Source organism: Hylobates moloch, unplaced genomic scaffold (assembly GCF_009828535.3).
Source record: "Hylobates moloch isolate HMO894 unplaced genomic scaffold, HMol_V3 SCAFFOLD_18, whole genome shotgun sequence".
NCBI lineage: Eukaryota > Metazoa > Chordata > Mammalia > Primates > Hylobatidae > Hylobates > Hylobates moloch.
Window position 1 is genome coordinate 3,242,261 of NW_026652293.1, and position 26,025 is coordinate 3,268,285.

The 26,025-nt window shown below is 40.4% G+C and overlaps 1 protein-coding gene across 2 annotated transcripts in view; it reads left to right on the plus strand.

Annotated features, from left to right (window-relative positions):
* Window positions 1-26,025, plus strand: part of KCNH1 (potassium voltage-gated channel subfamily H member 1) — a 463,213-nt gene that overhangs the window by 311,696 nt on the left and 125,492 nt on the right. For both annotated transcript variants that reach the window (XM_032137316.2, XM_032137317.2), the window contains exon 8: window positions 25,277-25,476. In XM_032137316.2, coding sequence (XP_031993207.1) covers window positions 25,277-25,476 — 200 coding nt within the window. The remainder of the gene's footprint in view (window positions 1-25,276; window positions 25,477-26,025) is intronic.

Sequence of the window (26,025 nt, forward strand, 5' to 3'; positions counted from 1 at the left end):
ATAATCAGTAGGTGTTTATAAAGCTCTTTAGCAGCTTTTAATGACAGTGTGCCTGAAAACTCAAATAATTATCTCTGGAAATCTAAAACCAGTGCTGGTTACCTAAATACATTCCTTAATTGAAGCTTAATGGTGTTGCCCTGTATAAGAACCTCAACTCTGGCCAAGCTGGGGCAGTTTTATTATCTTTTAGAGTTTTTAAATGGCACTCTCAAACCTCCTGGGAGTACCAGAGGAGAAAAATGACATAAATTAAATGCGTTAGGATTGTGTCCCTCCAAGAGGTGAGAACAGAGAAAAATGTGTAGTTCTTTGGAGTCACTGGAGATAGATTATGGTCCAAATGACTCAGTTGTCTTGGACTGACCTCGTCATTTTTCATACCCTCCATAAGAAGTCATTGTCTACTTAAAATTTTTCTTTTGCCTTTGCTGTTTATTTTCAAATATCTTTTAATTGCTCCTTTGGATGGAGCAGCTGGTTTATTTTCTTCTTCCTCTCCTTTCTCCTTATTTGACACAGAATCTGGTTTATTCTGTGTGATTGATGGAGCAAATTATGCTCCAGGGAAGTGTCTTATTGAAATCTTCCAACCCACCCTGTGCTTGCTGGTCAGGTGTCAGCTTTACACTGACCCTCAGGGGAAATGGCCCTGCAAGGCAAACACAGATACTTTTATTTGCCAGAGCTGGACTTCTTTAGGAAGGCATCCTTGGTTTGATGTGGCTTCACTGAGGAAGGAGCTCTTGACTATGCCTGCATATGGTGAAAGGAAGCTTCTCATGGGAGATGATGCTCGAACGAAGTTGACGGATGAGTAGGAGTTTGTAGGCAGAGGACGGGGAAGGCATTTCTGGGAGATGGAGTGGCCCATGCAAAGACAGAGAGACACCAAAGCTTGAGATAAGGGAAACTTAAGGATATTTCTGTGAAAGGAACTAGTACGGGAATCATTTATTTATTAATAAATATTTATTAAGCACTCGAGGTGCTGGGCAGTAGTCTAGGCACCAGATTTACATTAGTGAATATAACAAAGATACTCTCCCTTGTGGAACAGATACTCAAGTGGAGGGAATCAGAAGATAAGACACATAATAAAAGTTGTATTAGTTATTTCTAAAGTGCTTAGAACAATTCTTCCCACATTCTAAGGCCTATGTGACTGATTAATAAACTGAATAATTTTATGGTTCATTAGAAGGTAATAAGTGCTATGGGGAGTTGGGGATCATAGAACTTGATAAAGGAAATTGCAAGTGCCAGAGGGGGCGTTGAAAGTGAAATATAATGTTACACCTCTATGAGAAGCCTTTTAAAAAAATTCAGTTGAGCCAAGACTTAAAAGAGATGTAGTTAGCAATACAGTTATTTGGGGGAAGAGTCTTCCTGTACAGGTAGCAGCCAGTGCAAGGGCCCTAAAAGCAGGATGATGTCTTTAGGCAACAGCAAGGATGCCAGGGTGGAAGGATGCTCTTAGAGAGATAGCAGGGGACAGGTCAGAGGGAATTCTGGATCATGACTTTGGCTTTCATTCTGAGTGACATGGGGAGTCGAGGGGACATGATTTGACTTAGGTTTTAAGGAGTCACTGGCTGCTCTGTTGATAATAGACTCTGTAGGGGGGCACATGAAAAGGCAGCCAGCCTGGCTGCAATACAGGGTACCAATCTGTAAAGGACCCTAAAAATAGTTCTGGGAAGGTAATAAACAAGACATTGTTGGTACCAGAACTTACCATAGGGAAAGCACTGTACACAGGGAGGGAGAGAGCCCAGGGATGTTTACTTTGTTAACAAATATATCTATTGAATGCCTTCTTAGGAGGATAAGCTAGTTAGCAAAAGGATAGGCATTTTGTTTTGCTGAGTGGGAACTCCGGTTTCCTTCTTAGACCAGAGTTCTTGTTGAATTATATCACTTGGAGCGCCCCGTGTGTCAGTCCCACTGCCCTCAGGAGAGATGCAGGGGCCAGATCCTGAATAACACTGAATACTCTACACAACATACTTGAAAACATAAGCTATGCACACGTCCGTGATGGCCTTCCTTTCCTGCTTTCTCAACTTGTGGGAGAATCTTCTAATCTGTTAGCCTGGAAAGAGTCTTATTCTATACTTCAGTAATAATGATTTTTGTTCATCGTTATTCAGAAAGTCGTTGCAAATTATTTCTGAAAGGACCTGCTTTTGAACAGTGACGTTTAGCTGGGGATGGCTCAGAGCATTAGCTGCTGCCATCCTAAAAGATGTGGACTCTACCTGATAGTGGAGCTCCAGGGATCTTTTACATGCAGGAGTAGCCCCCAAAACACATTTTTGGAAAGGACAACCTAGTCATCAACAACTTACTTTAACTCAACGTTGTTGAGTGCCTACTACATGGCAGGTCCCAAGAGCGAGAATTATGGCTTTTTGTGCTTGGTTCACTCATTCCTGGGCTGTGTGGTCTGTCAAGGCTTCTACAGTACCTAAGGATTTAGCAAAAGAGGAAAAATTACCTGGAGCTCGTAATCTGCTGGGGTGGGGGTGGGCTGGAATGGGTGGATGGTTAGAGACCCTGACAATGATAACGTATCGAATAAGTGTTCTGAGATCTAGATGTTACTATGGGAATGTTGAGGAGTCAGTCCTTATCAATGCCCAATATGACATTTTTGTTTTATTATGTTACATTCTTTGCTTATTTATCCTTTTATTACATTATGAGTTCATATGTCTGTTATTTTTTAAATACTGCAATACATGTAAGTGGGAGCTTAGTAAAGGACTCTTGATAAAGTAGTGTAGCTACTATAATTTATTGAGTTCCTCCCATCGTCATGAACATTTTCTCAATTAATTTTCCAGTAACCCATTGAGACAGGTGTTATTTATCTCCATTTTATACATAAGAAAACTGAGCCCGGACTCATGCCTGTAATCCTAGCACTTTGGGAGGCTGAGACGAGTGGATCACCTGAGGTCAGGAGTTCGAGACCAGCCTGGCCAACATGGTGAAACTGCGTCTCTAATAAAAATACAAAAATTAGCCAGGCGTGGTGGTGCACGCCTGTAATCCCAGCTACTCAGGAGGCTGAGACACGAGAATCACTCCGCCGACCTTACCGGGAGATGAAGGTTGCCGTCAGCCGAGATCATGCCAGTGCACTCTAGCCTGGGTGAGAGTGAGATTTGTCTCCAAAAAACAAACAAACAGAAGAAAAACAAGAGAGAACTGAGGCACAGAAGGGCAATTTTGCCTAAAATAAGAAGCCAAGGCAATGACTATTGGAACTGGTTTGTGAACCGAACCCTCTGACCCCAAAGCTATGCTCTTAACTACCGTTATGTTCTGGATTTGCCCCCTTGTGGTATTAACATAAGGAGATAACGTAATACGTCCTAGTCTTCAGTTCCTCTTCAAGCAAATGGGAATGATCCTTCCTCTGCCTATTTCAGTGGTATGAAGGCAATTGTGTTGTTTGAATGTAAAGTGTAATAAATAAATATAAAGTATTAAAATAATTATTCAGCATATAGTAAAAGCTCTTTTAGCATAGAAATTGTCTTAGTCATCTTTGATCTTACCAATTCTCAGCCTAGGTTCTTGAAAAGTAGTAGTTAGTACATGTTAATATTTGCTGTGTGATAAAATTAGAAGGAGAGAATACATAGTCATAAAGAGGTTTTGCAAGCTGATATTTCTTTTTGTCTTTTTCTTTTTTTTGGCGGGGGGGATGGAGTCTCACCCTGTTACCCAGGCTGGAGTGCAATGGTGCGATCTCTGCTCACTGCAACCTCCACCTCCCGGGTTCAAGCGATTCTCCTGCCTTGGCCTCCTGAGTAGCTGGGATTAGAGGTGCCCGCCACCACGCCTGGCTAATTTTTGTATTTTTAATAGAGACGGGGTTTCACCATGTTGGTCAGGATGGTCTCGAACTCCTGACCTGGTGATTCACCCGCCTCAGCCTCCCAAAATACTGGGATTACAGGCATGAGCCACCGCGCTTGGCCACAAGCTGGTATTTCTAAGAGGTTGGAATTATAGTTATGAAATTGTAAAAGGTAGATTTATATTCAGTCCGGGTTTAAGAAACTAGGGCTTTGACGGTGAATGTGCTTCCCATCAGACTCCAGGTGTCTATGTGCCAACTCTGCAGGCACTGGCAGCCTTGGTACAGGTGCTACCCAGGCTCTGTGCCTGCACAGCCTGGTTAGGAGGGGATAGGTAATTGCTCACTGGGTTCTGCACACAAAGGCACATTTTCCAAAGCTGCTTTTCACACATAGTCAGTTGGAAATGTAACTTTCAGAGTGTAAGTCATTTTAGTTTCTATGTATTCAGCATAATTGCAGAACTGCTTTAGCAGATAATTTCTTTTTTTTTTTTTTAAATTTCTCTGTAGTAGTATTCTCATTTTATTTTATTTTATTTTATTTTTTATTATACTTTAGGTTTTAGGGTACATGTGCACAATGTGCAGGTTTGTTACATATGTATCCATGTGCCATGTTGATTTCCTGCACCCATTAGCTCGTCATTTAGCATTAGGTATATCTCCTAATGCTGTCCCCCCCGCCCCACCCCCCACCCCACAACATTACCCGGAATGTGCTTTAGCAGATAATTTCAAGGAGAGAAGAAAAATACTTCTTGGATGTTCTCAGATGACATCCTGAAGGCTGAACTGGGGGTTGCTAGCTTTTTTCTGATGGCTGTGCTCTCTTTCAAAAGAAGGAAAGGAAAAGTAAAAATAATTGTAAAGTTGTCCTTTACATGAAGGGCAAGGTGTCATGCTTCCTACATTGTTTGGTCTTTTTTATTGAGTCTTTACACAGTTGGTTTTATCATCTGAAACATATTGAGTTGATTTGAGGTTCCATATTTCTTATTTTCACCTTATTCTTTTTGGGCAGCATTACTAATTCCATAGGGAATCATCTTGTAAGGTCAAGGGTATGGGGATGGGAGAGAACCAGGAGAACAGGTGTAGATAGCTCCTCATAAACGCATTGTTGCAAGTAGAAAGAAGCTCAGAGCTCACATACTGATGATGGGTCTGGAGAATCATCCTTAAATTAAAAAATGAGAATAGTGGCATATGGCCTTTTCTTAGTCCTCTAGTTCAGTACTTCTCAGGCTATCTGTGGGGAAGAACTAGTTTTAATTTTGAAAAAAAATTCAATCCATCTCACACTAATACTTTTGTGAAAATATAACAAATTAAAATTAGAAAAATTAAATTTAAAAAGAAACTAGAACTCCATTTTTTATTAGATTCAGCAGACATAAATTTATATTTCAGTAAACAGATTTAGAACAAACAGAAAAAAGTAAAGAATACAAACACCATGCACATTTTTTATTTGAATTGTACACCCAAGTGATTAACATAGAGTATTCCTATTATACTTGTACTTTTGTCTTCCATAATCATAATTAAACAATGATACAAGTGAAATACCAGTTCCTCATAATAAATGCCTATATGCACACTTTGCATGAACACCATGTGAGTTTCTGCCCTGAAGTTACTGATAGCTGTAAGAAAGAGAATATAATCAATTGTCTATAATAAAATATTGTATGTACTAATACCAGAAATTCACACAAGGTACATTGGTGGCACAGAAGAAGAGGAAGTGGCATCTGAATTGTCTTTAAAGAGAAATGCAGGGCAGCCATTCTCAAAGTGTGATTTGTGGGTCTGTGGTGATCTCAGACCTTTTCAGAGACTTCATGAGGTCAAAACTATTTTTATAATACTAAGATATTTGCCTGTTTCACTGTATCGATATTTACACTGATAGTACAAAAGCAAAGGTGTGTGAAATGGTGGACAACTGAGCATGAATTAAGGCAGTTTCAAACTGTATTAGTAGTCACTGTGTTCTTCATTGCCATGTACTCATACATTTTTTAAAGCCAGTTTCACTTAATAACATAATATAAATTATTAATTTATGAAATCCCAATCCTTGAATATAGCTTAATATTCTGTGGGACAGAATGAGAACTGTAGACCAGCACTTCTGCATATTGAAATACAAGGTTGTTTTAAGGAAAAGCGTTTCTGCAGTTGTATTCCAAGCTGATGTAGATGTTGTCTTCATGGAACACCATTTTTACTCGAAAGAATGGCTGTCAAACTATGGTTATTCAGACTTGAGTACTTGGCAGGACATTTTCTTGAAAATGAATGAGGTGAACCCATCACTTCAAGGAAAACAATGGAAAGTATTTGTTGCCAATGATAAAATTAAAGTTTTCAAGCAAAAATTAGAGTGATGAAAAACTGTTATCTGCTGCTGTGAGTTCAATAGTTTCCAATACAAAGACTTTTTATAAGATTGGTGATTTTAACAAATGTGATTTTTAAAATGTTTAATGAAATGTATTGACTTTTCAAAAGATCTGTAAAAGTCAACAAATCCGTATTTTCCAAATGACCAATGCATGATATTACAAAATAATGCTGGGTAAAAGAGCCATTCAAAATCTGAGATAGACCAATGAGTATGAAATAAGAGTATGAAAAGTTCATTGATATGGTTTCAGATTTCACACTACAACTAAACTGTAAGGTAACTTGTTAAATTCTAGGATAGTACCAAAGAAGACTGTCCCTAGTTACCTGAAAAGGCTATTAAAATGCTCCTCCCTTTTCCAACTACATGTCTGTGTAAGGCTGGGTTTTCTTCATATACTTCAACCCAAACAACATGTCACATTAGATTGAGTGTAGAAGCAGGTATAAGAATCTAGTTGTCATCTATTAAGTCAGACATTAAAAAGATTTGGCAATGTAAAGCAACAACATTTCTTTTACAAATTATTTTCTATTTTGGACAGTATCATTATTTCCATAAACTATGTTATCTATGTTAACACGCAGTGAGGGGATTTTTAAGTGAATAAACACATATTCTAAAAATTTCTCAGGTTTAATTCCTGATATTACAAATATCAATAGATATATATCTGTAGACATAATCTTATGTGGATTATATCTACATAGATGTCTACATCTATATATAATATACATAAGATTCTATCTATTGATATTTATAATATTAGAAATTAAACCTGAGGGTCTCAATCTCTTAAAAGTGGAAAAGAGTCCTAAGACCAATAAATTTGAGACCCAGATTTAAGGGGTCACATTTACTAGGATAATGGATATCCTGGGAACAAAGGTTTAGAAACCTGAGCAAGAGGTCGGGGTGCAGTGGCTCATGCGTGTAATCTCAACACTTTGGGATGCCAAGGTGGGAGGATTGCTTGAGGCCAGGAGTTCAAGACCAGACTGAGCAATATAGTCAGAGCTTGTCTCGACAACAACAACAACAAAAAGTAAAAAAGCCTGAGCAAGAAAAATGGGCACATTTGGAGCATGGTGCACAGTTCAGATGGGCTTCAGTGAATGGCAGGAGACAGGGGAGAGGTGTGAAAAATGAGGCAGTCTAGGTAGGCAAGGGCAAGTACAGTAATAAAGCGCTCAGGCCTCAGACTGCCTGGGTTCAAATCTTGGCTCTACCACTTGGTTGCTGTGTGATTTGGGGGAATTTACTTGACCTCTCTCTATTTCAGTTTCCAAATATTTAAAATAGGAATGATAATAATAGCACCTTCTATATAGGGTTGCTGTGAGGATTTAATGACATAATCTCTCTTAAATTACTTGGCATAGTGCTTGGCATAAAGAAGGCACTCAATACATGTTTGCTATTTTGTATTAAGACATTTGGACTCTGTTCTCTAGTAAGAGAGAATTTGGAGGGTTTTAAGCAAGAAAGAGGTCCAAATGGATTAACACGTACTGTAAGAAAAACACAGGGAGAGAGTGCATTGTACTTGGGACTTTCCTTAATGCAATATGGGCCTCAGGGAAAGATAGTTACAGCTGAGTTCCACTGGCTACTTCTGTGAGTCTTCAACCTCAGGAAGGCTCTTGGGCCTTCTTACAGTGTACCACTCACTTTGAGAGCAATTTTCTACGCAACTGGGAATTAGTTCTCTTTTGTGGAACATTTCACTGACCTATTGACTTTCAAATTTGGGTTGATTTTTTTTCACTCAGGTAACTCTTCACATATATGACCACTTACAAAGCCATTTCACTCTCCTGAAGTAATTGGCTGCCTGGTACCCATTTTTACATTAGCATAGTTTCTGAGGTGGCCCAAAGTTACCATGGACATAGCCAGCAGGACTGGAGCTGATCCAGGAGCAGCTCACACAGAGAGGAGTCACTGGTGGCCAAGAAATAATTGTGTAATACAGGGAGTAAAATTCAGTTCATCAATCATGTATTGAGAGTTTTCTCTGTGTCAGGCATTGAGGAACAGCAGAAGTGAAAAGCTATCCTCCCACCCCGATCCTAGAGTGGCTTGTTTTCCCTTCTGGTAGGGGGAATAAGGCATGTTTGCACATAACTACATATTAGGTATTGTGTGACGTGTTGAGACAGAAGTGAAAGCAAAGTACTTTGGGAGCCCAGAGGAGAACCTTGGAGAGACTGACAAGGGCTTGATGGCATTTGAGCTGGGTCTTGAAAGAGGGATCAGGTTCTAGCACAGAGAAATGGGCAGATGAGAGTTTTTATGTGGAGGGAACAACATATGAACACTGTGTACAGATGGGGTGTGAAAAGCATGCAGAATCAGCAGCGTTATTTTGTGAAACCCAGTGCAAAATAAAAATGTGGGTCCTCTTGCTTGAAGATTGTTAGGAATTTTAAGACAGCAACAGTGGAGCATTCAACTAAGCATAGGACCTTCTGAGGGTAGGGGCCCATGTGACTGCCCAGGTCACATGCCCATGAAGCCAATTATGAATGCTGGAAAGGGGAGACCTCAGGGTTATCTGAAGCATAGCTTGTGTGAAAGAAAGTAGTTGCAGACAAGTTTGCAAAGGCAGGTTGGAACTATATGTTTGGGCACCATGCTTAGGAGGATAGACTTGATGCTAAGTTTAGTGAGGGAACTTCTGAAATTTGGAGCTGGGAGTGACCAAAACAGTGTTTTGGGAAGGTGGCTACTGAAATCGAGGCAGGATTAAAGGTGGTCTGGGAGGAACTGAAGAGAGGGCAAGGGCTTGGGAAGCTATTGAACTGTGGATCATTGAGAGATAATGGTTCTGAATCCAAAAGGAGCAGCAGGAATGGAATAGAGAAAATGGAATCCAGAGACATCAGAAGCAGTTTTAAGTTAATTGAACTGAGAACGGTGAGGAAAGGGATAGGCAGAAATGATGTCAAGATGTTTAGCCTGAGTGACAGGACTGATAAAAAATGTTGAAGGAGAGTTGGTAAGTGAGAGCGTTGGGCATTCAATCTGTGTGTTCTTTGACCAATTGGCTGACTATCCACAGTGATTTCATTACTCTGCCAGGATTTAACCCAGGCAATAAGAGTTAAATGGCGGAAATAATTGAGTAGGTATAAATTCTTTAGCAAAAGCCAGTCCCTGTACTCTCATTATATTTAATGAAGCTCTGAAAATGGTTTCGTGGGCAAATCTAAGTGTCTTAGCCTGGCGTAAGGCTTCCCGCCTGGCCCCTGCCTGCATCTCCATCCTCATCTCTCGCTACTCTCCATCCATATCCCACGTCCCAGGGCTCTAAATCAGTTGCTTTTGCTTGAGAGTCTGCCTTCTCCACTTCCCTGCCATTCCTCTAATTCCCATTTACCTTTCAAAATTTTTCTCTGGGCCCACTGCATGCCCTGCCCATCCCCATCTCCCTAGTCTAGACTGGGCACTCCTTCACAGCACCCTGACCATACCACACCTCTTTGTCTATTCATCTGGGACGAGGTCCTATTGGACATTGCATCTGAGAGCTAGTGCCATTCCCCACCCAAGGGAGAGGCTTGCATATGTTTGTGAAATAAATGAAGAGATAGAGCTGGGCACAGTGGCTCATACCTGTAGCCCCAGCAACTCAGGAGGCTGAGGTGGGAGGATTACTTGAGCCACGGAGTTCGAGGCTGCAATGAGCTATGATCATGCCACCACACTCCAGCCTGGGTGACAGAGTAAGACCCCATCTCTTTAAATAAATAAATAAATAAATAAATAAATAAATAAATAAATAGCTGGAGTTTATTGGACCAAGTGGTTGTCCAAAAGCCTACTCCATTTCAAATTAAATAGTTGTACAGCTTCAATTTCCAAAGAGGGCATATGATTTGCAATTTTTTAGCTGGAGTGTACTGCTGCTGATTAAATAGCCAGTTGTGAAATCCGCCCCACTTCTCCACATTCCTTCCAGTTTCCCCCTAAGTTTCACTCCTACTGGCTCTCTTGTGTGGCAAGTATGTGCTCACCCACTACAGATGTTGCTGCATGGACCACCAAGATGATCGTGGTCAAACTGCAGTTTATAGGTGATACATGCTGAGGTCTAGAAATGAAAAAACTTTATTTTATTATTCTGACACCATAGCCTGACCTGTTGTTCTAACCAGGGAGGATCGGGGCATCCCAAGTGAGGGATGGGGTGGGAATGGTCTACATGAGTGGATTCTCTACAGAGAATTTTAAAATATTAATATACCAACTGAAAGTTGGTCTAATTTTTATTATTACCATTTGCTATGGGCTGAATGGTGATATCAGTTCCACTATGTATCTCCCTTCCCCAATTCATATGTCAAAGCCCTAATCCCCAGTGTGATGGTATCGTAAGGTGGGGCCTTTGGTAGGCCACCAAGATGATTGTGATCAAACATCAGTTTATAGGTAAAACAAGGTGAGGTTCAAAGCACTCTAGTGATTCACCTGAAATCTCACAGCTCTCAGATCATTTTCATTACCCATTAGTACGATTTGAAAAACTTAAGATGATATGATTTCAGTGCTCTGCATTGGTTTCCTATTGCTGCTATAATAGATTAACATGAACTTAGTGGCTTAAAACAACACAAATTTATTCCCTTATAGTTCTGGAGGTCAAAAGTCTAAAATCAAAGTGTCAGCCAGGCTGTGCTCCTACTGGAGGCTCCAGGAGAAGAATCTGTCCCCTGGCCTTTCTCAGCATCTAGAGGCCACCTATATTCCTTGGCTTGTGTCACCGTCCTCACATCATTCCAGCCTCTTGCTTCAGTCATCATATCTCCTACTTCTGCCTTTGACCTTTTTCCCCTCCCCATTGTAAAGACCTTTGTGATTACTTTTGATCCATCTGGATAATCCACAGTAATCTTCTCATCCCAAGATCCTTAATCAATCCTCAAAGTTCCTTTTGTTTTGTTTTGTTTTTTGAGACAGAGTCTCTCTCTGTTGCCCAGGCTGGAGTGTAGTGACATGATCTTGGCTCACTGCAACCTCTGTCTCCTGGGTTCAAGCAATTCTCCTGCCTCATGCTCCCGAGTAGCTGAGACTACAGGTGTGTGCCACCATGCCTGGCTAATTTTTGTATTTTTAGTAGAGACAGGATTTCACCATGTTGGCCAGGCTGGTCTTGAACTCCTGACCTCGTGATCCACCCACCTCAGCCTCCCAAAGTGCTGGGATTATAGGCATGACCCACCACGCCTGGCCAAAAAGTTCCTTCTACCCTGTAAGGTAACATATTCATAGGTTCTAGGAATTAGGATGATTAAAAGGATGTGGACATCTTTGGGTAGCCATTGTTTTCTGTCTACTACATGCTCCTTAAGGCAATTATAAAATGTTTTCTCAAACTAGTTCTCAAGTTAATAAAATGCTGATGTTTAAGTTGAAACAGACACAACATTTCTGTATGAGTTATCTATTCCTCTGTGAAAACTACCCCAAAATGTGGAGGCTTAAAACAACAACAATAATGTATCTTTCTGGCTTCCATGGATGAAGAATTTGGGAGCAGCCCAGTTGCAATCAGATATTGGCTATTGCTTCTGTCATCTGAAGGCACGATTTGGCTGGAGGAGCCACTTCCAAGATGGCTCCCTCACATGATGTGCATCTCCTTGGGGCTGCTTGAGGGTCTTCATGGCATGACCACTGGCTTCGCCCAGAGCAAGCAATCCAGAAGAATGATTCAGAAGCCAAAATCCCTTTTTGTGAACTAGACTAGGATGATTATTTTTTTCCTAAGCACTATTACAGTCTTGGTAGCTACACCAAGTCAACTGTTCTGTGGTGGTGCTGTGGTGAATGGAAAACCCAGAGAATTTCATCAACAGCAACACTATTAGCAGCAGAGTAGAAGCCAATGATTTCTAATGGTTATTTTTTTGACAAGTTTATCATAGTGTGTGAATACCCCATCAAGCAGCTAAATACAAATTGAATGCTGTTTTTTTTTTTTTCCTAAACTTTTTGTCTAACTACTAGTCACTGCTTAGCTTAATTTTCATGTTTCTCTCTACTCTCAGGATAGCCATGATTGCCTTGGAGCCCCAGTAATCCAGGGCCGGAAGCTGGTCTGAGGTGTCATGGCAGACACTCAAAGCTTGGCTGTTCAGAGCCCTTGTGAAGGCTCACTTCCCTCCTCCTGACAGTTGGCCAGTCTTCCTAAGCCATCTCTCTTCCTGAAGAATAATGACCTTTCTGATTTCAAGGCTTAAAATCACCTTCTTTTCTACACATTTTTCCTTTATCCTTTCTCTTTCAAGCAAGAAAAAGGGAAAAATAAAGACTGTCATATTTTCCTAGACTCTGCAAAATCTGACTCTAGCCTATGATTATTTCCTCTCAACTAGGAAAAAGTTGCTGCATCAACTTAGTTACTAATTTCTTCAATTAACTCTCCCTCCTATTTTTTTTTAAATCATTAGTACCCAGTTAGCATTAAGCACATCTTTGGCTAAGCCTATTGTTTTACAATCTGTTTTATAAAGACATTACACTCTTTTCCTTAAACATATTAAAGTACTTTAACTTAACAAGACTTTTGAAAAATAAGGCAAGCAGTGGTTACTTGCAAACTAAATTAGAGGCTCACAGACGTGGATGAGCTAATGGTGCCTGTAAGAGTTATGAGAAGTTTAAAAAAATCTACTTGCTCACTCACTTCTCACCACACTGCTGGCTGTAGGTAAACCTGAGAAAACATAATTTTTAGAAAGCTTTTCTGGTGATTCTAATATTCCCCTGGTTGAGAACAGTAGTCATTGTCGTTCCAGGTAGGTAGGGCCCATCTGGGTGTTGTTGGTTACCACATGTGAGCTACATTTAGGGATAGAGTGGGGAAGTCTTATGTGTTGGTTCTGGGAAGCTTTTGGAAGAATTATGTTTTGAGCTATATCTTGAATAGTAATAACATAGCAAAAAAACTGACATGTGTTGAACACATGCTACATGGGGCACTTTATATATATCATCAAATTTAATCCTCACCAAAATCTTACTATAAGGCAGATGGTATTATCTTCTTTTTACAGATGAGGAAAACTGAGCTCACACTAAGTGTTTTGCTCCAAGTCACACAGCAAGTAAGTAGCAGAGCCGGGATAGTCAGTGTGACTGCAAAGCTCTGGTTACTATGATGCAGTAGATTTGGTGGAAGGGAAATAGCAGAGATTCATAATGTGGGTAGTGGCAAGAGAATTATTTCCTACCTGATTAAAATCTTTGTGAATGAGAAATATCTAGGCTTACAAGACGTCTTTAAAGTCAGTTATGGACATCACTATTAGGCTGGAAATTGTCTTTCTAGCACCAAGAAGATGAGAAAAGCCAAGTTTTTATCATCATGAATAGACCCTGTATAATATCATCCATTTCAAGTTTTCTAATTACATAATCATATATTAGAGCTCAAAGGGAGTTTAGGCCCCCTTTGAGCCCCAAGAAGTCCTGCTTCTTGTCTGACTTCCTCATTTGACAAGTTTGTTTACTCAAGGAAAAGCAGCAGAGCATAGAGCAGTAGTTCTCAAATCAGGGCAAATTTGCCTTCTAAGAAATGCACGGCCATCAGTGTCTGGAGACACCTTCATTTCACAACTGGGATGTGCTGCTGGCATCTAGTAGATGGAGGCCAGGGATGTCCCTAAACAGGCTGCAATGCACAAGACAGAGTTCTACACCAAGGAATTGGCCGCAAATGTCAATGCCGCTGAGGCTGAGAAGCGCTGGTGCAAAGGCTCAGGGCAAAGATTTTGTATCCAAACTTCCTAGGTTTGAATCTCGCTCTATGTACGCTTACTAACTATGTGACTTTGGCCAAGTTACTTAAACTCTCTGTGTCCTGTGTGCAAATGAGACTAATGATAGTCCCTATCTCACAGGCCTGCTAAGAGATTTAAATGAGTCAGTATATGTAAGCATTAGGACAGTATCTAGCACACAGTTGACATGTGTGTTTATTGTTTAGAGTGGCATTTGATGCAATGGTTGACTCGTTTCAAAGCCAACCTGCCTGGGTGTTTTCTTCCATCTGTTACTGGCTGTGTGACTTTGGGGAAGTCGCTTAAACATTTTTGACTAGATTCTTTATCAGTGAAATGGATATCATGAATCTACCATTAAGATAAATTATGTATGCAAAGTAGTCAGAACAATGATTCATACATGATAAGAGCTATATAAGCATCAGTTGTTATATTATTCATTTATTCATTGATTAAACAAACATTTGGGCCTTCTATGCCCAAAGAGTGAAAGTCACTTGTCACTTGTCCTCAGCAACAGAGTCAGGATTAGGACCACTGACTTATACAAGATGAATAGTTTTGTCAGATATGATAGGCTCACAACTCTCTACTTCTTGGCATCCTGTGTGGTAGAAGATTGGGGGATCTATTATTTTGGGTAATTATTATTTTGGAGGCAATGTGGAGAAGAGGCACTATAACTTACAGTGTCACTTAGCAACTAAAGGATTCCAATTCTACCTTTGATAAACCAAGAGACTCATGGTTATTCAGTATGGAAAATCAATAAATGCTAGAGGTTCTGAGATTAGAGTTGGCAAAAATTAGCAAGGTGATTTTAATTTATTTCTATTATTGAAAGAAGTATTTCTTTAAAAGCCACTGTCTGTCCAATTATTATGATGTTTCAATGTAGTTCATCGTGGTGATAGTAGTGGCTTCTGAAAAGTTTTTCACTTTTATTTTTGTTTTGAGATTTAGAAGAAAAATAAACGTCGAGTTTTGTGAGCGTTTCTAACTTACAAGTAAATGTAACTACTATTGGAAAATGAGCCTAGTTAAGATTAACATGCTTGTTTAAATGACTTTTAAAATTGTGTGTTATTTTAAATGGCTTTGTTAATTAGATTCCGTTTGATGACTCATACTGGAGAAAAATAAACTTAGAGCTCTCTTTAGGAAGTAAAGCAAGACCTGGGTTTGCAAACCTGCAAGCCAGTCTACCTTTAGCCATGTGCGTTGTAATTAAATGGTTGTCTCTTTGCAATCAAGAACTCAGTGAGCTCAAAATAAGTAAAAGTAGCAAATTATCTGAAGACCTTTTCAACCCGTTTCTGACCTTCTTGATTCATTTGCAGAAGTAATTGCCTATGGAAATTGCTGTGCTTTTATCTGTGGTGCTATTAAAACACTGGTTGAAATGAGGTGGCACAGACTGCATTGTTAATGGGTTACCGTGGAGCAGGAGCTGTTGTTTTATTCGACAGATGAGAAGGAGCTGAAAATAACCTTCTGTCTCCCCTGTAAGAACTGTGCTTGTTAAGTGACATTCACCAACACGGCCGAGTTTGAATGTGGTGTAGGAATTCATGCTATTCTTAGCAGGTTATTAAATGAGAGTTTTTAGGCTTTTCTTGTATAAAATAGGGAATGTATCTATGTTTTATATTCTCTGTTTCGGAGAGCTACTTTCTGTGCCTATGGCAATGGCTGATGAGTTGAAGAGAAATGAGGGGATAGTGCTGGTGTAAACAAAATGCAGGTTAATCGCTCGCCGCTTGCAGAGTCTGATTAACAAGAGTGAGATCTGGTAAAAAGAAAGTGACTTATTTCCAAAGCTGGCTTAGAGGAAGAAGCACAGATGTCCCGCCTTTAAATATACCACTTTGCTTTTGGAACAGAAATCAGACACTTTTAAAAGGCAGGGGAGGAAGTGAGCAAGGGTGTGGGATCTGTGTGTTACCTCCGGTGCCTTATCTACTGGGTGGTTTAGCTGGTGACTGCTGGCACCTTCGTGGGCAGGACTAGGCCAAAAGCGCCCCAGGTGGGATGGAGTTTCATATCTTGAGGCAGTCTCCTGGTAGGTGGAGTTCATAGAAATCAGCTACTATCTCAAGGCAACCTCCTGGTGGCCTGGTGGGTGAAAGTTCCGTAGTGGGCATGGTTCAGTCTGTAAATTGACTGTTAACTCTTGAGGAGTTAAGTGAACTAGCCCTGTAGAGAGTATCTGGTGGAGTGGGGTGGTGGTGATAAAACGGTATTTTTGCATTTGTAAAGGGCTAAGCAAGAAGTGGGGAAAGAGAAAAAAATAATTAAACCATCTCTTAGAAAAATGGGGCTACTCGGATCCACTGGCAGGAAATTCAGAGCTGAGTGTAGTTATTTCCATCAAGGTGTTGCTATTCTGTGGGATGGTTCTCTCATTCTCACCTGGCTTTATGGCCACTGTCCTGTCCAGTGGAGTAAGGTTACCTACCTTCAGAGTCTCCTTATGCATTCTCAGTATGGCCCAGTATCTTTTTTTGTTCATCTGGCCATCCTCCCTGCTTGAGGGAGGGCATTATACCAAAACCTTATTAGGGAAGTACTGAGTATTTATTGGTATAGCATAAACCAGTGTTTCTCAAACTTTAACATGCCTCAGAACCACCTGGAGAATTTGAAAAGAACAAATTTCTTGGTCTCACCCCCAGAAATTCTGATCCAGTAGGTCTGGGGTAGGCCAGAGAATTTGCATTTCTACCAAATGCCCAGCTGTTGTGATGCTGCTGTTCCAGCATCACACTCTGAGAAGCCCTTGGATCACTGAACCAGAGCAAACTTACCTCTTTGAGACAGTCTCTTCAGTAGCTTGTCAACAGCATTAACAAATTGAATGCACCCACTGAATGCAGAGGAAGAGGCCTCTGAAGTGACTCCACCAAAATTTCCACACTCCAGAAAGTCTTCTATTTAAAGAAAAGCACAGGCCAACTTATCACAGTAGGAGTATAATCATTCAAAGTCAAGAGCTGAAGAAACCAGAATCCAGAGATGATTGATGGAAAAATATGAACACTGGGTGGTTCAGGAAAGAAAACTAAGATTTACTGCGAATCTGTTCCATCAAGCATTGTGTTTGACATTTGTCATGTTAATTAATTGAATATTCCCAGCCACCCTAAGAAGTGAGGATTATCTTTCTCCTTTCATAAATGAGAAAACTGAGGCTCTCATGACTTGACTTACTGGCAGGGCCATGAGCTCCAGTGCTGCTTTCTCATCAGAACCTGAGTTATTTTTACTAAACCATGCTGCTTCCCAGAACAGCACATGACATATGTGAGTATTTAATGTTTGTTGAATTAAGACATCTGATGATAAAGTTAGTGAGGTAACATTTCCAGGAAATAATTAACTTTAGAGAAAATTCTTTAGTTTTTAATTATCCTGCTGTTAATTATTATTATTACTTATTGAGCATGTATTATGTGCAAGGTACTGTGATAAGCATTTTATATATTATCCCACTTATTAAAAAATATAAGGTAATTATTTATTGTATACAAAGAAATTTAAAGAGCGTAAATGATTATCCTGACGTGGGTAGTGGAGCCAGTATTCCAAATTGCAGCTCTTGTCTCCAAAGCATAGACTCAGCATTCTCCTGTGCATCCGCCTCCTATGCTGGATTGATCTGCTAGCATGGCAATGAGTAGATACTTCTTTTTCTTCCCATTGTTACTACTTGTATTGGTCCATTTTCATGCTGCCAATAAAGACATACCTGAGACTGGGTAATTTATGAAAAAAAGTAGTTTAATGCACTCACAGTTCCGTGTGGCTGGGGAGGCCTCACAATCATGGTGGAAGGCAAAAGGCACGTCTTACATGGTGACAGACAAGCGAGAAAACTTGTGTGGGGAAACTCGCATTTATAAAACCACCGGATCTCATGAGACTTATTCACTATCACAAGAACAACGTGGGAAAGACCCACTCCCGTGATTCAGTTACCCCCACCGGGTCCCTCCCACAACACGTGGGAATTATAGTAGCTACAATTCAAGATGAGATTTGGGTGAGGACACAGCCAAACCATATCACTACCCATTTCTGCCCAGGCAGTGAGTTTCTTGGCTATGGCTTTTAAGTTACAGGAAATAATTTAAAAGTTAGTTGCCAGTTACCATGCCAATATAAACACTATCCTCACACTTACTCCACCAATATCACATTCGAAGAAGCAAAAGCAATAACAACAGTAAAGACCAAAAACTACATTAACAAAATTCGATGTGCTGCTCTTACATGGGCTGGATGAAATTGAATAAGGACTAAGTCTGGTTCTCAGGTCTTATTCCCTACCCCCTCACACTCTCCCCTTGTCTACACTTACTCTTCAGCCCCTCCTCATCCATGAATAGCTTCATTCAAAATCACTAAATATGTAGTCAGTATTTCAGCTAATACGTCAAAGTTCTTGGTGTTTATGGATTTTAGAGATTCCTTTGAAGGCCTCTGTCCATGATGAGCTTAGTTTAAAACATCTCTCTTTTGGACCCCAATATTGTTTGGCAATGATAAATTTTGAGTCTGTGCAATTAAAAGGCAGCAGTCTTTAATTCAATTCAGGTTAGTGTTCTAGGTTACTGTCTTCATGACATGCTGTCCAATGGGTGTCAACTGTCATGACAGTTGACTCTAGGATGATTAACTGAAAGAGTAAATAACATCAGGAGTCTCTATGTACCAGCTCAGTATTCTGGATATTTCACACAGTATCTCATTTAATTCTGCCAACAACCCAGGGGGAAGTGAGCAGACGTTTCTCTTTTTATTAGATTGACAGAAACAGAGGGAAAATAAGTAAAGTTATTTGCCTCTGAGAACACAGTTCTAAGCAGCTGAGCTGGAATTTGAACCCAGAAGAGTATAACTCTGAAGACCCCATCTTTCCTTCCTTATCAAGGGAAATGTTGTGGGTGCAGAAGTCACCTATAGGGATTTGCTTGGCTTCCCTTAACATAGAAAGCAGAAAATTTAACTTGTGAGCTCCTTCTCTGCCTTTTTAGACTCTATTTGCTCTACCTCATTATTGACTTGGAAGTGAGAGAGTGTCTCTGGACCACTTTGAGTGCTCAGTGCCAATGATGTATGTGTTAATGACACTCCCTCCTGCACCCTGCATAGCCAACAGCACAGCTACCTGACTTAATGAGCAGTTCATCCTAATCAAATGACTAATGGGGAATGAAGAATGATAAGACTTAGAATGTTAGGTCTCAAAAAACTTTGTTCCCATATATCCTTTTTTCAGAAGGCTATTAGAAGATGTCTCATAAAAAAGAGAGAAAGGCGTAAACCAAGAAAGAGGAAGACAGGAGATGCAGGAGTAAGGGGCTCTAACCTAAATAAGTGAAGAAACTTCCTAGGTTGCTGATGAAGAGTGAGAACTAGAAATAAAATCCTAAACCCCTTCACTGACTGAACAGACCTCCTCTTGGCCAAGGGGACTTCGGAGAAGCCTTGGAAGCTGAGTTCCTGGCCATAATAGGATGAGAGGTTAAACATGCCTTGTTATGACCCCCATCTCACTAAACGCCCTTAGTCTTTCTTCCCGAAGACTAAACAGAAACTAGCCCATTTGAAAGACTCCACCACTGATAATCACTGATGCTGCTCCTCCCTTTTGTGATTTTCACAAAACAGCTAAACTGGATTCCTTCCTGATAAGAGACCACTCACTACAGAGTGGTTCTGGCTAGTCTATGGAGGATGCACAGTGAGGGTTTTCATGTACTCTGCTTTAAAAACTCCTTCCTTGGTTCATGCTAATGCTGCCATTTTTTGAACATGGGTCCCATGGAGAGGCATGAAACTCAGTTGTTCACATGCATGTTTCTCTTTTTATGAATATTCATGGTCCCTTCTATAGCTTATTTAATATATATATTTGGCCACCCCATTCACCATACATCTTTGTCTTATTCTTCTCCTTCTTGAAGTGTCTGCTTCTGGCTTCTGGCTGGAGGCTATGCTTCCCAGCCTGTCAGAATAGCCCCCTGCAAGCTGCAATCCTTTATGAGAAGTAAAGCTCTCCTTTCCAAATTTATGAACCTTGTCATTTTCAGTTCACAGGAAAGATTCACCCGACTGGCAATGGCACAGTTCAGAAGCTTCCAGAAAAAATTTAAGAAAATGAAATTGATAAAGATACGTGTTTTTGCTGCACCCTCCCTCCCACCCCCCCCTCCCCCTGCCAAATTCCATACAGCTATTTCTAATTGAGGGCTGGAGAATACGATCTTTTTTTTTTTTCTTTCTTTCTTTCTGGGTAAGAATCACTGTGATATAGTATGAACTCTAAACCACTGAAATATGAAAGAAACCCCTTCTTCTCCAAATTAGCATTTTGCCTTGAGGTTAGGGGAGGCCTCCTTCCTTTCTGAAAATAGAAGGACCCACAGAATCCACATTTGGAGCCATCCATAACACCTTGCGCACTGGGAGGTTCGTTCTTGCTTTTTTAGTTTCCTGACAGTGGTGTTACAATCTCCCTCCCTTCCTCTCTATGTCACACTCATATATCTATTCAGGTGACAACTAGACTTACATGTTTTCTTTCCCAGTTAGGTTTTTAGTATTTAAGGTGTAATGCTTTATATATAAGATACCAATATAAATTAAATGTTACATGCATGAAAAACATGTAATCCCCCTTCATATAAAATTAGGGGCTGGGCATGGTAGCTCACACCTATAATTCCAGCACTTTGGGAGGCTGAGGTGGGAGGACTGCTTCAGGCCAGGAGTTCAAGACCAGCCTGGACAACATTGTGAGAACATGTCGCTATTTTATTAAAAAAAGAAAAAGGAAAAAAAATTAAGGAAGGGGCATTGAGAGAAGAATTATCCACCTTTAATGTAATAATATTTCATAATAGTAATCATAATTGAGCAAGGGCCTCCTGAGGACCCTTAACCTTCCAGAATGCCTCAGAAGCAACCTAGAACAAGAGCAGCCCTGAGCTGTAAATGATGGTTGTACATCCCTGCTTGATGTCTGACCTGCTGCCTGGTTCTCTCAGATCATGGACAAGAGAGCTATTCTTACTATATTAATTTGGTGTAACTATTGTTTTAGGCTCAAGATTAAATTAATTTTCTGGGAGCCATCCTAAAAAGAGACACATCTACTCTTTTCCTGTGACCCCTGGTTCACTGTGAATCAGAAAACCAAGCTGAAGCAGGACTGCCCACATAGGCTTGTTGAGTTACAGTCAGACTCACTGGAAAGACAACTAGCCCATCTCCTGGGAGGATGGTTAGTTCTGACCACACTTCGTGTCTCTATTGGCATGGAGGAGGCAGGACCTTCAACTGCATTATAGGAGGCTATCTATGAGCTTAGAAGAGCTGGTGTCTGCTTTTTGTCTGGCTCCTTTTGTTCAGATTGACACCACTCCCTGCTACTTTTCCAGAGAACTCTTTGATCCTTGTTTATAACTCTCTTTTGGTGGATTTGTGTCCTCAGTCCTTCCCTTATCTCTAGATCCATGCATTTCTCTCTTATTTTTTGCCTCCCATAGTATGTCAGCTAACCCTGAATAAGATTACTTGGAAGAAATGGTTGTGGTACATCCATACAATGGGATAGTATTCATCAACTAAAAGGAACTATTGAAACATGCAACAACTTGGAAGATTTTGATGATTGAAAAAAGACAATCTCAAAAGGTCACATACTGTGTGATTCCATTTCTATAATGTTATTATTATTATTATTATTATTATTTATTTATTTATCTTTTTGAGACAGAGTCTCACTTTGTCACCCACCCAGGCTGGAGTGCAGTGGCACAATCTCGGCTCACGCAACATGCACCTCCCAGGTTCAAGTGATTCTTGTGCCTTAGCCTCCCAAGTTGCTGGGACTCCAGGCATGTGCCACCATGCCTGGCTAAATTTTTTTTTTGTTTTTTTTTAGTAGAGACAGGGCTTTGCCATGTTGACCAGGCTGGTCTTAAACACCTGGCCTCAAATGATCTGCCTGCCTTGGCCTCCCAAAGTGCTGGGATTACAGGCGTGAGCCACTGTGCCTGGCTTTTATAACATTCTTAAAACGACATAATTATAATAAAGGAGAAAAAAGTTGTGATTGCTAAGGGAAGCGTGACCATAAAGGGGAAGCACAAGGAGATCTCTGTGGTGATAGAAGAATTCTGTATTTTGAATGTAGTGTTGGTTAGATGAATCTACACATGTGATAAAATGACACAACTATACATATACTTTATAGCAATGTCGGTCTGTTCTTGATATTGTGCTGTAGTCATGTAAGATGTAATTAATGGGGGAAACTGGGTGAAGGGTACACAGAATTTTTCTGTACCATCTTGGCAACTTCTTGTGAATTTTTTTTTTTTTTTTTGAGATGGAGTCTTGCTCTGTCACCCAGGCTGGAGTGCAGTGGTGTGATCTCGGCTCACTGCAACCTCTGCCTCCTGGGTTCAAGCGATTCTCCTTCCTCAGCCTCCCAAATAGCTGGGACTACAGGTGTGCACCACCATGCCTGGCTAATTTATATATATATATATATATATATATTTAGTAGAGATGGGGTTTCACCATGTTGGCCAGGCTGGTCTCGAACTCCTGACCTCAGGTGATCCGCCTGCCTTAGTCTCTCAAAGCTTCTTGTAAATTTCTAATTATTTCAAGTAAAATGTTTGCTTTTCTTCTTTAAAAAGAGACAGGAACTATTATTAAACAATACATGCAGTAACATGGATGAATCCCAAAATATGCTGAATCAAATAAACCAAAGAAGAGTACAAAAGAAAAAAAATAAGTACAATGAGCTACATCAAAGCTAAAACCTTTTGTGCTGTAAATGATACCATAACCCATGTGATATGAGAAAATATTTTCAAATCATTTATCTGAGAAGGGACTTGTATCCAGATTATATAAAATGTTCTTAGAACTCAACAATAAAAAGAAAATTGAAAAATGGGCAAAGATTTGATTTCTCCAAAGAAGATATATGAATGACCAATAAGCACATGAAAAGAAGCTTAACATCATTAGCTGTATGGAAATGCAAATCAAAACCACAATGAGATGGCAAGTCATACTCACTAGAAAGGAGATAATTGAAAAAGACACAATAACAAATGTTAATGAGGATATTGAGACACTGGAACTCTCATATACTGCTGGCAGGAATGTAAAGTGGTGCAGTTACTTTGGAAATCAATTCTGCAATTTCTCCAACATGTTAAACATAGTAACTGTATGACCCAGCAATTTCACTCCTAGGTATATACACAAAAGAACTGAAAATATGTTCACATAAAAACTTGCACATGAATGTTTATAATAGCCGAAAAGCAGAAACAACCCAAATGCCCATGAACTGATGAATGGATAAATGAAATGTGGAATATCCACACAATAGAGTAGTGTTCAAATTAAAAAGGAATGAAGTACTGATACATGCTACAACATGGGATGAAGCTGGAAAACATTATGTTAAGTGAAAAGCTAGTCATGGAAGACTGCATATTGTGTGATTTTAACTTATATGGAAATCAATAGAGATAGAAAGTAGGTTAGCAGTTGCCTAGGGCAAGGGGCTTGGGAGGCAATGGCGAATGATTGTTAATGGGTGTGGGGTTTATTTTGGGAGGAACATATTCTAAACTTAGATCGCAGTGGTGGTTGCACAACTCTGTAAATATACTGAAGACCATTGAATTTTGTACTTTAAATGGATACATTTTATGGTGTATGAATTATATCTTAATAAAGATGTTAAAAAGAATACATACTGTATGATTCCATGTATATAAAATTCTAGAAAATGAAGGTTAATCTGTGGTGCCAGAAGAGAGATCAGTGGTTGTTTGGGGATGGCAGGTGGAAAGCAGGTGGGGATGGGGGAGAGGGATTACAAAGAGGCGTGACAAAACTTTTGGTGGTGATGGATATGTTCCTATTTTGATTGTGGTGATGATTTTGTTGGTGTATATATGTCAAAACATAGCAAATCATATACTTTAAGCATGTGCAGTTCATTATATATCAATAATAACTCATCTTTTAAAAAGCCAGAGCAAAAATGTGTGAAATTTGACAAATATTTATTAAGTACTGGTATAGTGTTAGATCCTAGGGATACAACGGCAAGGAAAAGATGCGTTCAGCCTTCAAGCAACTCACACCGTCAGGGAACAGGCAAAGAAAGAAGCACATGATTGCAAAATGGTGTCATGTGAGTTCTTTAGAAATATGCCTAGTAAATCATGGTCACACTCGTGGTGACAGATGGAGGGCAGAAGGTGTATAGGAAGACTTCCCGGAAGCAGTGGCTCTTGAGCTCAGCATTGAGCAATGGAAGTTAGAGGTAGAAGGTTGGGTTTTGTGATAACATAGTGGTCCTCCTTCCTAATGCAAATGTAGGGGGAGCTGTAATAGCACGTAGTACATACTTGTTATGTCTCAAAGGGGACTTGATTTTATTCTTACCATATTGAAGCTATGTTTTTCCCCAGGAGCCACATCCCAGTGAAGCAGATTGTTGCACTAACAATAAGTGCAAAACAAGGATATAACATCCTTCACTGCCCTCTGCAGACTTGCTATTATTTATTCATTTGTGATTATTTATTCAAGGTCTGTCATTCCTGCTCCATTTTTTGCTCTGTGAGGACCAGGTCTGACTGTTTATTCACCATCCTGTCCTTGGCAGGTAGCGTAGTGCTTGGCACGTAGCAGAGCTTGATAAAGCTCATTCGCTGATGGGTTTGGATTTTGACTGGTGTGGAGCACATAGGCACACATTTGGCTAGTGACCTCAGGCATGGCTCAAACTTTTTATGACAGAAAGTGTAAAATTAAGCAGTACAACTCACCCCCGCCCCCGCAACCCACTGCCTAGCTCCCATTGCTGTGTCTTAGTTCTGGCCCCGGCCATGCCAGCTCCCATGCACCCTAGCCCTGTCTCCCACACATTTCTCCTAGTAGCTTGGTGTTAAGAGGCTCCTTCATTGCATCCATGCCCCAGAAGCTCCAGGTGTGAGGGTCTCCTGAGAGTAGTCAGGGCAGTCTGCCCTGGGGAGGGGCAGCTCTGGCCATTGGCCTACTCTGAGCAAGCTGAGCATTCTGGAACCCTGGCTCAGGGACCACTAACGTGTTATTTCTTCTTTTGCTCCTCCTCCTCACCTCTAGCACTTCTCTATGCCACCATCTTCGGGAATGTGACGACCATTTTCCAACAGATGTATGCCAACACCAACAGATACCATGAGATGCTCAACAGTGTTCGGGACTTCCTGAAGCTCTACCAGGTGCCAAAAGGATTGAGTGAGCGAGTAATGGATTACATTGTGTCCACCTGGTCCATGTCCAGAGGCATTGACACAGAGAAGGTAAGGAGGAGGAGGAGCTCAGGGAAACCATTCGTCTCTTGGTTTCCCTAGGAGGGTTGAGGCTTGCCTAGGACAGTGGATCTCAAGCCTGGCTGTGCTCAGAATTCACTTGAGTACTTTGGGATTCCATGTCCTACCGCCAGAGGTCTTGTTTGCTTCTAGATCAGCCTTACTCAAAGACCAACAATAAGAAATCATTAAGAAATTAGAAAGGCAGGGTGTATTTCCTGGAGAAGAGAGGAGCTGGAGGTCTAACTGTCCAGGGTAGAATTTCCCAAACTTGGATGATGATAAGAGTCAGAGCCATGACTAGAGGAGGGAGATCAGTATTGTCAATTTTCTTTTTACCCAGACTTGAAGATAGCACAGCACTGTTACTGATCTTGTCTTTATTCAAACTTTTGATATTTTGTTCATCGTGGATTTTTTTGCATTAACCTTGATTTTTTTAAAAAAAATTAGCATTAAACCATGATTTATCTTGATTACTGACTTTTTTGGCATTCCCTTACTTTGTGTGCCCAAGGCTGTTGCCTCACTCAGCTCATC